The sequence below is a fragment of the Gobius niger genome, assembly GCF_951799975.1.
Source record: "Gobius niger genome assembly, chromosome: 22".
Taxonomy (NCBI): domain Eukaryota; kingdom Metazoa; phylum Chordata; class Actinopteri; order Gobiiformes; family Gobiidae; genus Gobius; species Gobius niger.
Window position 1 is genome coordinate 18,009,969 of NC_136873.1, and position 16,135 is coordinate 18,026,103.

The following is a 16,135-nucleotide window of genomic DNA, read 5'->3' on the forward strand; positions in this document are numbered from 1 at the left end:
TCACAGACCGCAGCCCGACTCCGTTACACGTGTGAGCTCGCAGTTAGCCATGACTGAGAGGAACATGACACTGCCCCACAGCGGAGCAGGTCCCACATGCTTCTCATATACAGAACAGAGCTGCTCTTTTGATCACGCCGGAGCAGACTCGCTTTACATTAGAAAAAATAACTTTATATTAGTCCACACAAATCAAAATCAGCATGTTGGCCCAGGGAACGCCATCACTGAGGCTGGAGTTATAGACAGGACACTTACGAAGCTTTGCGGGCCATTTAGAGGGAGAATATTAAAGTGTTTGGCAGAATGCAGGACATGCTCAATTTGTGTCAAAGAAGTATTTGATTACAGCCACGTCAGACCTATTGTACTTGTACTGTCAGGCCCACAAACACAGCACGAAAAACACCATTAATAATATTCATTTTTCAGATTTTTTTTGACCCAAATAAAACATATATATAAACATTTTTTGCTGTGTTTGTCTATCTCAATCCTTTTTGATATACGTTGGATATGGAAAAGGCGAGTTTTATTTTATTCTATTATGATTATCTATTAATTAAAAAATATCTGCAGACGTGCTTCATGATTACATTATGGGGATTTTCACTGCGATGTTTACACGGCTCCCGGAGGCGTAGAAGGACCAGAGAGGGGTCGTTTGAAAGCGTGAAATCTCTAGTCCCAAACACTTTCTGTCCCAAAGTTATGTCTGGAAATCAACCATGTTGTATATGGCAGGAGCATGGACCTCTTGAGGTTCAAAAATGAAAGCACAATTCAGCGCCCCCTCCAGCAGATGGCGCTCCACATAGATACAGACGGCATCTCGTCATAGAAGAGGGCGTGGCTTCGCCGAGGGGGAAAATAGAATCTTTAGAGAAACACAATTTTCCACTCTTTTTAGCCATTTTCTGGTGGAATATCAACTTATTTATCACATGTAAATAAAGTCAAATGTAAATCGGGCCCATATGGATATTTTCTCTCAGCAGATTGCTTAGTAGAAGTGAAAAAAGTATTAGCCCGATGCTAAAATGTAGCATCATGTTAGCATTCTCCGTAATTCATGTATTTATGGGCTGTTGAACCACTTTGCTCCTCCCCATGTCTTTGTATCTTTATTTCGTAGAAACTATATTCGTAATTTAGCATTTGTTAAAGTAGTTTTTGAATAATTAGTGAAAGTTTAGATTTTTTCAAAATTGTTTTCCCCCTTAACTGTTTTCAAAAATGACCATATATGGGCGATTCCAGAGATGCCGTCTGTATCCATACAAACTCCAGAGCAATAGATACAGACGGCATCTCTGGATTCGCGCATATATGGTCATGTTGGAAAACAGTCAAGGGGGAAAACAATTTGGAAAAAATCTAAACTTTCTCTAATTATTAAAAAAAACTACTTTAACAAATGCTGAATTATGAATACAGTTTTCTAATTAATAAAGAAACAAAGACATGGAGAGGGGCAAAGTGGTTCAACAGCCCATAAATACATGAATAACAGAGAATGCTAACAGAATGCTACATGTTAGCATCGGGCTAATGCTAATGGTTAGCTAGCGCTAGCTACAACTGCTGTTTTTTCACTTCTACTGAACAATCTGCTGTGACAAAATATCCATATGGGCCCAACTTTATTTGTATGTGAAAAATAAGTTGATATTCCACCAGAAAATGGCTAAAAAGAGTGAAAAATTGTGTTTCCCAAAAAATTCTATTTTCCCCCGCGGCAAAGCCACGCCCCCTTCTATGACGAGATGCCGTCTGTATCCATGTTTTGATGCCTTTTTATGTTTTTCCATTTTTTTTAATTTCCCATTGGAAGTCTGGATGTCAACTCTGTGGGAATGAGTAAAGAACTGTCGACTTTTCAGCAAATACCTTTCGACTCTTATTTGAGGAACTACCTTTTCCTTGTACTGTGGTATGAATATTTGAAAGTAGTACATGTTTCCTCTGCCCACGTCTGAACGGTCATGCAGACTCTCTTCTATTATAACTCAAAGTGTTCCTGTTATTACCGCAGCTTCTTCTCATTTCCACAGGGACAAACTGGCAGTTTTTTCGGATCCCTCACTCTGACTCTTGAGCCATTAGCTTCTCTTAGCCCGCCTGAATCGTCCCCGCCGTGTCTTTCACACAGATATGAAGGCGTCGTGGATGTGACTGAACTCACCTCCTCGGAGTAGTGATCGGCGGGAAGCGGGGGGTAGTCGCACTGCTCGATCTTCTTACACAGCGAGTACAGATTCATCTTGTCTCCGTAGAAGGGACTCTGCAGGGCGGCCATCTGCAAAACACGGAGGAGGTCAGGACAACTACAGCTCCCACAATGCACTGCACTACACGCTTTAGCTTGATCAAAAAAGACTTGAAGGTCCTGTAACTAATGGATATTCTTTTTAATAGAGTAGAAGTAGAAAGAAATGTAATACTCATCCACACATGCATCATGTCGTCAGAGCTTAGACTGCTCTGTTAACAGTTCTGTCATCATAATAACATTTCAAACTAACCAAGAAACAATCGCAATCCAAATTTTGACACCACAGCAATAATCCCCTGCTCCACATCTTCAACCGAGATGTGCAGCAAACAGGGTGGTGCTGAGCTACACTTTCCCCTGGGGCAGACTGACTCCACACTGCAAAAAGTATTTAACTAAATCAGTATAAACATTTCAATTTGAGCATAATAATCCAAATTTTAGTTGTTTTGACTGGTTAAGATGTTGTTGGGCATTTGTCCTAGATTATTTCACTTGTTCTGAGATGTTTCTGACTCGTTTCGATACATTTCGTCCTTATTTCAGGTCATTTTCTTTGCCAATGGGGAAAGAAAATTGGTCTTATCTCATTGGCAGTTTTACTTTCTTATTTCAAGCGAGATTTACCCTAGAACTGGTCTGAAATGTCCTCAAACAAGCAAAGTAAACTGGGTCCGATCAGGAAAAGTGTCTAAATGAGTGAAAACCGCTCAAAACAAGATACATTTCCTCAATTCAAGTCATTTAAGCCAATGCTTGATGTTTACTTTTTGTAGTGCATGCACCATCATTCACGCACACACAGGTCATTCATCCTGGCTTATTGTACATGTTTTTTGTGGTAAGGGGAACCAGAGTACCTGGAGGCAACCTGCGCAGACACGAGGAGAACATGAAAGTGCTTTGAGTGCTAGTTAGTAGTGGTGGTGGTGATGGTGGTGCTGATCGTGGTAGTGGTGGTAGTGGTAGTGACGGTGGTGGTAGTGGTAGTGGTGTTTGTACAAATAGTAGCTTAAACTAGTCTAGTCTGCACCTTTGTAAAAATATGCACTTCTTGCAATTAAAAAAAAGAGTGCTTTGAGTGCCTATGTATCAATCAATATATCCAAATACTTCACTTGTCCCTAGGCCTGTCATGATCATCACTACATCGTCTTGTCGTTCGATAAGGGCATAAAAGGAAGTGACTTGTTTCAGCTCAAATAATATGTTTTTTCCCATTACCAATTACAATTTAATCCAAATTATTCACCCCTACTTTTGCTCCATTGTTTTTATCCAACATTTTTTCCATTTTCCCCTAAATTATTCCTATTTTTCCCACACATTTCTTTCCATTGGAGATGAAGCACATATTCTAATAAAGGTGTTGGAAAAAGTATCGCTCAGGTCAGCCCTGGACTCTGACCAGTCTGGCCCAAATTAGCGTAATTGTGACACTTCCACAAATAAATATTTCAACCTCTTTTTGTCACTTTTTTTTTTTTTTTTGTCACATTTTTGTTGAGTTTTTGTCACATTTTTGTTGAATTTTTGTCACTTTTTTGTTGCATTTTTGTTGAATTTTTAATCATTTTTTCTATCATTTTTTGTTGTGTTTTTTTGTCCGTGTTTTTCTCATGTTTTCATCCTCTTTTTCTCGCTATTTTGATGCTTTTCATTTTCGCTTTTGGATTTGGGTAAAGCTCTGTTGAGGCGGGACTGGTGGCCCTCGAGCCAGTGGCCCTTCTGTGCTCTTCCAGAATGGACATATGGCCAGTCCGCCCCTGGCTCAGGTATTGGTATCGAAAACCTAGTATTGTTAAAGTACTGGTATCAAAAGAAATTTAACGGTCCCCAACCTTATCCCTGAGGGACACACAGAGTACCAGTACATGGCAAACATAAATTAACCTAATACTGGAGGTGACTCACTGGCACCAATTACATTTCATCACAGAAAATGAATAAGTGACTCTAAAACAGTGCATTATTTCATGCACCAAAACCAAGATGATTTCAGAAACTGATCATTCACACAGTACACGTTCCTACAACCACCAAAAGAATTCTTCCGAAATTTCACTTTTCCAAATGAGAAACACAAATGGCTGCAGTATGGATTGCTTTTTCGGTTTGTTTGCGCCGGAGAAAACGAACAGCCGGGAGAGGAGGAAAGCGCGAGTCGAGGAGGGAGAAGCCCAAACAAGAGGCGTGCATTTTTCAGTTCGCTGGAGCAAGAAAGAAATTCTACGCTCTGGAAACAAAACGCAAGAAACCGCAGCCCGGTGTCTGCTCGTGTTAAACAGAGAGAGGGGGACCACAATCAGGACATCGCTGGTGCCATGCCACTGGAACCGTCTGAGGCTTCAGCGGGCCCATGCGTGACTAATTACACCAACCTAGATTAATGAGCGAGGGAAGATTTTTGGATGGAATACTGCGTTACATAGCGTTTGAAGATGGAGTATAGTACGAGGGAATCAGTGGTACACATCGTATAGTCAGTGGTTCTCAAATGGTGGGTTGGGACTGGTCCTTGAATCAAACAGAACTGGGTGGAACCTCAGGGTTTGGATATTACACATAGTTCAAGTCAATTGTAACAATATTTGGATTTGGGGTGATTTGGTTGACTGTGTCTTGAAGCTGTTGAGAACCTGAGCCCAACAACCAGGTCAGAGGACGGCCTTTAGGATGATAGCTACAGACGGCATCTCGTCATAGAAGGGGGCGTGGCTTCGCCGAGGGGGAAAATAGAATCTTTAGAGAAACACAACATTTTCTGGTGGAATATCAACTTATTTATCACATAAATAAAGTCAAGTGTAAATCGGGCCCATATGGATATTTTCTCACAGCAGATTGTTCAGTAGAAGTGAAAAAAAACGGCAGTTGTAGCAAGCGCTAGCTAACCGTTAGCATTAGCCCGATGCTAACATGTAGCTTCAAGTTAGCATTCTCCGTAATTCATGTATTTATGGGCTGTTGATCCACTTTGCTCCCCCCCATGTCTTTGTATCTTTATTTAGTAGAAACTATGTTCATAATTCAGCATTTGTTAAAGTAGTTTTTGAATGATTTTCAAATAATGTTTGGAAATTGTTTTCCCCCGTTGTTTTCGGCGGGCTCGTCAGTACCGGCCGCACCGGTGGCCTCGGGCAACGAGCGAGCCATCGGCTCAAACATGTACGGCTCAGGGCCGCCGGCCTCCTCCACATCAACATCCTCCACCTCCACCTCCGGTGATGAAGGGGGAGAAAAATCCTCCACCTCAAAAGACCTCTCGGTCGCGAAGCTGCTGTCACGGTCACTCTCCATCATTAGCTAGCGGTCAGTCACGGCGCCAATGTGTCAATCACAGCCCAGACCACGCCCAACTCTATGCCCCCCTGCTTGCCCCCTGGTCTGCTGAGCAACGCCCTTTTTAGATGGAATTTTCAAATTTTCTTGTGGGCGGAGTAAGGCTGGGCACTGGTGTTTAGTTGTTCTTTAACTGTTTTCAAAAATGACCATATATGGGCGATTCCAGAGATGCCGTCTGTATCTATGTCTCTCACATATATGACTCCAAAACACTACTTCCCTTTTACAGCAGAACAAAGGCACATTCATATATTAGATTTCAATATAAATAATGGCCTTGGTGAAGAAATCCAGCCTTGGAGACGTCTTCATTTGAGAAAGCAAATTCCAGATCCCTATGTCATTTCCGATGCTAAATGGTATGAATGCGGACTGCAAATAGCTATAAGTCTTTTAAAAAGGGTGTTCATCTTAGGGTAAAAGGACCCCTGCAATGAAAGCACAAAATTACCTGAATGATATAGAAAAAACACACCAGATTGGTTGATTTTTCTTCAAATAAACCAACACAGCAATTTCATCAATCTGCAAACGAACACTTTATTCCAACCAGAGCACTCGGAGGAAACCCGAGAAACATGCAAAAGCTCCACGCAGAAAGGCCTGCACTGCCTGGCGATCGAACTCTGGACCCTCTTGCAGTGAGGTGAGAGCAATATCCACTCAGCCACTGTGCCGCCAATTTGAAGTCCATCCATCCATCCATCCATCCATCCATCCATCCATCCATCCATCCATCAGAAGGACGGCCTCATGGTTCTAACCGGGCCTGTTGGTCTCTCATAAGGGGCTTCTGAACCGCTCTTTGACCCGTCACCTATAGGACTTGTTTGCCCTGGGAGACCCTACCAGGGGCACGAAGCCCCCGACAGCAGAGCCCCCAGGATCATTCGGGCTCAAACCCCTCCACCACGTAAAGGTGATGGTTCCAGGAAGGGAAATATTACCTATAACAATGTTTTTATTTTCATATAATTTTCGATTATGGGATCTCTAAGCTTAGAACTTTGGGATTTTCACCATAATTTTGATACAAATTATCGTTAAAATCATTAACACCGACATTTTGACACAGCTATCTGTCAAAAGTAGCTGTGAGAGCCTTTGTGGCGTTCAAAGTTCTTCACTGCAGCGTTAATTTGACATATTTTGGTTTAGTTTAAGTCGAGAGTTTTGGTCGATTCAAAGGGTTAGGGTTATTTGAAGTCATTGAAGAAAATAACAAAGAGGCGGTCAAGAGCAGGTTTGGTCATCCACACTCTCAGACATCTTGTAAAACGTCCACAAAATCGTTTTTTTTTTCTATTTCTCTATTTATCTCTTTCAAGACAGAGAGTGGCTTACGTGGTAGTAAATGTAGCAACCACTCCAGGCTTTCAGGTCCAGAACGAGATATGTTAAACTACGTAACAGCGACGCAGCGTCCAGGAGGGAGGACTCTGCATCGTTACAGAGCCCGAGTGAGGCGCTGGGACTCCTGCAGCCCGGACACTTTGTTTCCACAGCTCTGAAAATGGCTGAAACCCGCAGACACGGCGCGGGTTTGTAGGTGGCTCGTCCGCCGCCTCCTCTCAAAGACGTGTCAGACATCGGCAGCCCTCAGACACCGCGCTCGTGTCGGGGTACGGACACTTTTGACAGGCTCTGTCTGTCAGGGCTGGAGCCGGAGGACGGATGACAGCGAGTCCGCCACACACTGCACTTTGGGGTAGGTTTTATTATTTTGATATGTTTCCTTTGCGGTGGGGAAGGCATCAGGTGTAAATGTTACACATGCAAACAGGGCCGTCAGCAGACTTGTTGGGACCCGGGCTGAAGGTTTCACATTCATGTGTTGGACGGGTCAGTGCGGCGTTACTCCCTCAGCGACACAGGCTGCCATCTTAGAGTCCCGTCATGCCACAGGACTGCTGTGTGGCAAGTTTGTGTCATCAGAATGTCAATATAGATACAGACGGCATCTCTGGAGTCACCCATATATGGTCATTTTGGAAAACAGATAGATACAGACGGCATCTCGTCATAGAAGGGGGCGTGGCCTCGCCGAGGGGGAAAATAGAATCTTTTGGAAAACACAATATTTCACTCTTTTTAGCCTTTTTCTGGTGGAATATGAACTTATTTATCACACATAAGTAAAGTCAAGTGTAAATCAGGCCCATATGGATAATTTCTCGCAGCAGATTGTTCAGTAGAAGTGAAAAAATGGCAGTTGTAGCTAGCGCTAGCTAACCGTTAGCATTAGCCCGATGCTAACATGTAGCATCATGTTAGCATTCTCCGTTATTTATGTATTTATGGGCTGTTGAACCACTTTGCTCCTCTCCATGTCTTTGTATCTTTATTTCATAGAAAACTATATTCAGAATTCAGAATTTGTGATTACATTTTTCTAAATTGTTTTCCCCCTTAACTGTTTTCAAACATGACCATATATGGGCAATTCCAGAGATGCCGCCTGTATCTATAAGGGGGAAAACAATTTTGAATTATGTGTATTTTCTCTAATTATTCAAAAACTACTCTAACGAATGCTGAATTGTGAATAGTGGCTGTTTCTCAATTGCGAGGATCCGTCCTCCGTTTGGCCACTTCGTTGACGTCCTCGGTGGCGGCTCCTCCAAAACGGAGCGGAGTGTCCTCTCCCCGCCGCCTTTGAGCTCAAATGGAACGGCCTCCGGAGCGAGCGGCTGCGTCAGGTCACGTGTCAATCTATGCTCATTAAAACAACTGTTTTATGAATAACAGAGGCCAGGAAACTGTTTATGTGGAACAAAACTTTTTTAAAGTGAGTTCAAACTAATAACGTTTTGCGAGAAAAGAAAAAAGAAACTATGCTGCAGTGCATCATGGGTAATTTCAGCTCTCCGAGGCAGCGGAGGATCCACAGCTGTATCCTTCGTAAATGAGCCAAACGGAGGAGTCGAGCTGCGAGGGGGCGAGTGGTCCAGGTGAAATGGAACACCACTTGGCGGCGCCGTGATGACGCGAATGACGTCCGAAGTGGTCGAGACGCCGAGGATCCTGGCAATTGGGAAACAGCCATAGTTTCTACTAAATAATGATACAAAGACATGGGGAGGAGCAAAGTGGTTCAACAGCCCATAAATACATGAATAACGGAGAATGCTAACATGATGCTACATGTTAATGCTAACGGTTAGCTAGCGCTAGCTACAACTGCCGTTTTTTCACTTCTACTGAACAATCTGCTGTGAGAAAATATCCAAATGGGCCCGAATTACACTTGACTTTATTTATGTGTGATAAATAAGTTGATATTCCACCAGAAAATGGCTAAAAAGAGTCAAAAAGTGTGTTTATCTAAAGATTCTATTTTCCCCTCGGCGAAGCCACGCCCCCTTCTATGACGAGATGCCGTCTGTATCTATTAAATGTCTGTGAATTTGACGCTGAAATGACATGTTTGGATATTTTTTGTCCTCAAATTTCAGACACTGAATATTCATGACATAATTCAAAGTGTTTCAAATTCAAAATGAAAAGTTCACATTGAAAATATTTGACTGTATTGCTTAAATATTTCAATTTCAACTTCAATCTAGAGTGTTGAATTTGAAATATTTAAAAACAATATTTCAATTTAGACTGTTGAATTTGAAATTTTGTTTTTAAATATATAAAATTCAACAGTCTAAATTCAGAGTGAAAAATTTGCTGTAGAAAAAAATTCAAATGGAAAAAATTCACCCTTAAGATATTCAATGTTTAAATAAATCAAGCCCTTAAATTCAACAGTAGAAACTCAGAGAGTGAAATTCACAGCAGAAATTCACATTCTCATCCTGGACACCAAGGCCAAATCAGCAAACAAAAACTGCTAGATTTGACTCGTCAACTCCTGTTCCCTCATCTGTAAGTCCCGCCCACTAAAGACACAAACCAATGGGAAACATCCTGCGTCTCAGCTCTCAGTCATCCAGGATCAATTGCTCATGCCTTGTCCAGGATGTTCACACATTTCTACTTTTGAATTTAAGGGCTTGAATTCTTTAAATATTGAATAGTTAATTTCTCCATTTGAATTTTTCCACTGCAAATTTCACACTCTCATTTTTTTTTTTTTACACTGAATATTGTAAGGGTGAATTTTTTGTATTAGAATTCTTTATTGCAAATTTTACACTCTGAACTTACACTGTTGAATTGGATGTGATACAGTGAATTTTTAAAAGGTGACTTTTTTTCATTTTCAATTTAAAACCCTTGAAAAATCAAACATGTTATTTTAACTTTAAAAAGATTCAAAGCACACATTTCTCAGACATTTAAATTTCACATATTGACGACACAAACAATCTTCCACAATAAATGACGTTATCTGAGCCTGCTCTTTTGCGCACGTATGACAAAAAAAAACGGCTTCACACCTGTTTAATGAGCCTTCTCTCCCCATATGATCTGGAATGGTGAAGCCAGGCCCTCTGGTACAGCATGGCGAGGCTTCTCCATCATGAACATATTATTAGATGATATGTAGTGGTCACTGGACGTGTATCCGACCCACAACAAGCAGAAACTGAATAGGTTTTGACACTTGGATCAGAAGCCACTTTCATTAATGAATGACTTCTAAGCAGGCTTTCACATCATCTAAACATCTGGATTGGTGACACCAGGTAAAGCAGATAAACCGACCTTCTGTCTAACTAAAAGAACAATTTCCAATAGGTCACCAAACATCTGAATTGTTCATAATTTGCAATGTTTGAGACTAAATGCTAATGGCTAACTGTGTATGGAGGATGTAGCTCTGCTCTACTTTTGCGGGGTTTTCACTCATTTAGACTTTTTTCCTGATCTGACCAAGATTATTTTGCTAGTTTGAGGACATTTCAGACCTTGAAATAAGAAAGGAAAACTGCCAATGGGACGAGACCATTTTTCTTACCACACTGGCAGAGAAACTTGCTTGAAATAAAGGCAAAATGTATTGAAACGAGTCAGAAACCTCTCAGAACAAGTGAAATAATCTAGGTGAAATGCCCAACTAAATCTTAACTAGTCAAAACAACTAAAATTTGGATTATTATGCTCAAATTGAGACATCCAAACTAATCTAGTAAATTACTTTTTGCAGTGTGGCCTAATATGGCACTGTCCCTTGGGTTTTTAATAAAGGTAATAAAGTTTTTTGTTGCTTTTCATCAGTTTGTCTGTTGATTGACTATTATTCACTGTGTATTATACTGTACACGTTTTTGCACACTTTTGTAACTCCAGACTTACAGACTTATCTATCATCCAGTAAACCCTCCATCTACCAGAGTGACAGGCTGAATAGCAAGTCATTTTTGCCTCAGAGACGCGGAGCCCCGAGTCGCCTAAGGTTAGCTAAAGGGCGGTTAGCTGAAGGGTGTTACATTTGGGATGCACATTTTAAAAACGCGCTTAATATGCCTCGTACTGAAGTTGTTTTGGAACGTCAAGAATGCTAAAAAGTACCGTTGAATGTAGGGCTGTGCAAGTAATCAAAATTCGATTACGATTTCGATTATTACACTAAACGATTACAAAATTAGCCTAATCGATTTTTTTTTTTTCTTTCAGTTTTTTCTGGCAAAGCAGACATGCATTATTTCATGGCCCTGGGATTATTTTCCCTTCGCTTTTCACGTGCCATGGCTCGCGCTTTTGCCTGACATAAAAACAAACAGCGCTGTGTGATGATGTCATCAGGCCGCGCTGCTCAGTTTACTTGCGCAGGTGTGAGGGCTGGCCAGCAGGGGGCAGGTGTGAAACAAGAGACGTCTCCTTAATCTCTTATCACCCGCAAAAAACAAATCCATTCTCTCCTCTATGCCATTGTCGTCACTTTTTATTTCCCTTATGTGTTTTTGTCACTTTTTTATTACTTTTTTGTTGCTCTTCTGTCACTTTTTTGCTGGATTTTTGTCTTTTTTCTGCTGGATTTTTGTCTTTTTTTTCTGCTGGATTTTTGTCTTTTTTTTGCTGGATTATTATCACTTTTTTGTGGAGTTTTTGTCATTTTTGTCACTTTTTTTGGTCACTTTTTAGCTTTTTTTTGTTGTGTTTACATCCTCATTTTCTTCTCGTTTTTGCCTTTGTTTTGAAGAAGCTTTTAGATTTGGAGAATTTGGAGAAAACATGTTCAGGTGGGAGTTAAGAGGTTAATCGAGGCATACTTTGAAATCATTTGTACTTTTATGACTGTTCAGAAAACAGGAAATATTCAGCATTGGTTTTTTTTTAAAGAATAAATAAATATATACAATAATGACTTTTTTTTAAAGGCAACAAATAATCGTTTGAATAATCGTAATTTCAATTATGACAAAAATAATCGTGATTATTATTTTTTCAATAATCGAGCAGCCCTAGTTGAATGTTTTAGGAGACAAATCTAATGCCATTTTTCTGACCTACGAATGTGATTTGGATGTTTACGCTTTTCACGTGCACATGTCCAGGAGTTTCACGAACTGAGAGGAGGCAAAATTACGAAACAAAAATCACATGCATTTTGAAAACATGTTTGTAGAGATCTTTTTGGATTCCTAAATGAAAGTAATTCCAGCCCTTGCGATTAGCTTAGCAGTCCTTTACTTGGCTTTGGTGAGAAAAGTGCAGCTCATTTTACATTACAAACAAACCTCGCTGTTCCGTTGTAAGAAAAGGCCAGGAAGTCAATCTGAGAAAAAAAGGCACCTCGACAGACAGGGGGGATGGAGGGGGGGAGAGGCTGGCAGCTGCAGACATCGGGAGGCAAAGGGTTAAACAAGACCCCCGTCGTATTTTCATGCATCCTCTGCTTTTGACAGATGAAAAATGTCAACTGTCCTGTTTGTATTTGGGAGTTTTTGCACTATTCATCTGCTTCATTAGTGCCTGCTGCTCCTGCCCTGACAGCTGCCGGGCCCACTCTCTGCGCTCTCCCTCTCTCACACACACACACTCTCTCACACACGCATATAACAAGTTCCTGTGTCTTTTGGGGACGTTACACACACCCATTTCCTGAAGCCTAGCTCTCACCTCAGCCCCTGCCTTTAAGTGCACATGACTGGGAAAGATGGGGAAAGCTGAGATTATTGTCAGTCTTACGGTGTTTATTTAACCAGGCATAATAAAAATAAAAGTGAGCATTTTATGTGCTCACTACACAATCATATTTTCACCGACCTGACCCTCGGCCACCTTAGCAAGTGCAATAACATTTGCAATAAAAAAAATAAAAGGTCTGCGATGCATGTATTTTTACAGCAATTTGCAAAAAAATGATAAAGACAAGAAGCAAAGGCGTTACAGATATTTATAGAGTGTTCCTTAGAAGGCCGATTTTTAACGATTGTGTTGCATGATGATCGGAGAGGCCCGATTCTGTCGCTAAACTCGTACGGTCAGTTACTGTAAGTCAGAGGGATTCTCGAAACTCGAAACCGGTTCAAGTCCTATCTCGAGGACAGGACGTACTTCACTACAAAAAGTAAATATCAAGCATTGGCTTAAATGACTTGAATTGAGGAAATGTATCTTGTTTTGAGCGGTTTTCACTCATTTAGACACTTTTCCTGATCGGACCAAGTTTACTTTGCTTGTTTGAGGACATTTCAGACCAGTTCTAGGGTAAATCTCGCTTGAAATAAGAAAGTAAAATTGCCAATGAGATAAGACCAATTTTCTTACCCCATTGGCAAAGAAAATGACCTGAAATAAGGACGAAATGTATTGAAACGAGTCAGAAACATCTCAGAACAAGTGAAATAATCTAGGACAAATGCCCAAGAACTTCTTAACCAGTCAAAACAACTAAAATTTGGATTATTTTGCTCAAATCGAGATGTTTATACTGATCTAGGGAATGTCTTTTTGCAGTGTTTGTCGAAATGGGCAACTATGTCACAGACAAAATTGCCATGACCTGCGGAGTCCCCCAGGGGTCAATCTTGGGACCCCTCTTATTCAACTTCTACATGCTTCCATTGGGTCAGCTAATGAACAGCAACAATGCGTCGTACCACAACTACACTGCGTTCCAAATTATTATGCAAATTGGATTTTTGTGTCAAAAAGGTAAAAAAAAAAAGCAATAATAATGAAACTCATGGATGGTATCGTGTCTTGGGGCTCTATGAATCACTGACATAAATCTCAGAGACCTGGGATTATTAGTTGTCAGGTTAAGCCCAGTTAAGGGAAAAACTACTGAAAAAGGGTGTTCCACATTATTATGCAGATCATCATTTTCAAGCAATATGGTAAAGAAAAAGGGACTTTCTGCTGATGAAAAGCGTGAAATAGTTGAATGCCTTGGTCTAGGTATGAAAACCTTCGATATTTCATGAAAGATTAAGCTTAATCATCATACAGATAAGAGATTTGTGGATGATTCAGAGCACACTCCGTTTTGTGCCGATAAAGGCACAATATGGACGGTTTCTGCCAGACAAACACATCAGATTATGGGAACAGATGCTACAAAGCAGCATACAGGTATTTGAAGCTGCTGGTGCCTCTGGAGTCTCCCGAACATCAAGGTGTAGGACCCTCCAGAGGCTGCAGTTGTGCATAAACCTTCTATCCGGCCTCCCCTAAACTGTTCATTGAAGCTGATGAACAGAAACGGCTGCAGTGGCTCAGAAATACATGAGGACTCATTTTCAAACAGTCTTGTTCACTGATGAGCACCGTGTAGCCCTGGATGGTCAAATCAATGGAGTAGTGGATAGTTGGTGAATGACCACAATGTCCCAACAAGGCTGTGACGTCAGTAAAGAGGTAGCGGAGTCATGTTTTGGGCCAGAATCATGGTGAGAGAGCTGGTCGGCCCCTTTAGGCCCTTTAAGGATCCCTGAAGGTGTGAAAATGACCTTTGAAAAATATGTGGAGTTTCTGACTGACCACTGTCTTCTATGCAACAAAAAGAAGAGCTGTGCTTTCCTGAACAAAATCCTCTTCATGCATGACAACGCACCATGTCCTACTGCAAAGAATACCTCTGCATCACTGGCTGCTATGGGCATAAAAGGAGAGAAACTCATGATGTGGACCCCCTCCTCCCCTGACTTCAACCCTATTGAGAACCTTTGGAGCCTCAACAAAAAAAACTTCTATGAGGGTGGGAGGCAGTTTTCATCAGAACAGCAGCTCTGGGAGGCTATTCTAACATCCTGCAAACAAATCCAAGCAGAAACTGTCCAAAAACTTACAATTTTAATGGATTTAAGAATTTTGAAGCTGCTATCACACAAGTGCTCCTATGTTAAAATATAACTTGACCTGTTAATATTTTTTTGATTGAAATAGCTTTTGATTTCAGTAAATATGACCTCCTAATGCTACAAATACAACAAATGACCATTTTCAGTTAATTACAAGCTTTAAAATGTATTGAAACGATGAGTTGCATAATAACTTGGAACAGTGGATTTTGAGGTTTTTACTATATTTATTTTTGAAAAAAATACTGTTGTCACTAGGAAATTTTTTCCACCACATTTAAATGATCCTCTACCAGTTAAAGACTTAAAAATTATGCTGACTCTCATTTGAGTTGACAATTTAGAAAATCTTAGAAAAATGTCATTTGCATAATAATTTGGAACGCAGTGTATGCAGATGACACTCAAATCTACGTGTCACTGACGGCTGGTGAACATGGGCCTGTAGATACTCTCTGTCACTTTCTCCAACTAAACTCAGACAAAACTGAGATCATTGTTTTTGGCCCACAGACACAAAGACAAAGTGCTATCAGTCACCTTGAGTCTCTCTCTCAAAAATCAGGCTCGAAATCTACGAGTAATTATGGACTCAGACCTGAACTTAAACAGCCACATCAAAGCAATAACGCAGGAACCAGGAAATACGACCATATTAGTCCAGTGCTCCGGTATCTGCACTGGCTTCCTGTCACTCAGAGAATAGAATTTGAAAACAGCTCTGCCTGTGTACAAGTCTTTTCACAGTTTTGGGCCGAAGTCCATCTCTGACATGTTATAGCTGTATGAACCATCTCTCGGCCCTGAGAACCTCAGGGAGGGGGCTCCTGGAGGTTCCCAGAGTCAATAACAACACGGTGCGTTTCAGTTTCAGCTAAAAGCTGGAACAGTCTTCACGAGGATGTGAGACAGGCCTCAACTCTGACAATGTTCAACCAAATATGGTCTCTATGAAATCTTGCAATTTATGAAATGTGCTAACGATGATGTTGATGATGTTGATGACAATGATCTTGTTGATCTAAATACATTAGTAATAGTGTACAAAGCATATCATAATCTTCTCCCTCCTCCCATCCAGGAGCTTTTTGAACACAGGAAAAGTCAGTATAACCTCCGAGGAACTGCTATTTTCAAAAAAGCAAAAGCTAAAAAGAATAAAAAGAGTCGATGTATTTCTGTAAGAGGTGTTAATCTGTGGAAGATTAGTTAAAACTGTCCCAAACAGTCAAAACTTTCAAAAAGTTGTTTAAAGCTACTAAAATTCAAGAATATATAAGCTTAGGATGAATAAAGTAAGAAAAATAAATAA

General features: G+C 40.7%; 1 protein-coding gene across 1 annotated transcript in view; it reads right to left on the reverse strand.

Moving 5' to 3' along the window:
• nek7 (NIMA-related kinase 7) overlaps positions 1–16,135 on the reverse strand; it is a 187,729-nt gene that overhangs the window by 16,550 nt on the left and 155,044 nt on the right. The window contains exon 9 of the mRNA XM_079580956.1: positions 2,186–2,299. Coding sequence (XP_079437082.1) covers positions 2,186–2,299 — 114 coding nt within the window. The remainder of the gene's footprint in view (positions 1–2,185; positions 2,300–16,135) is intronic.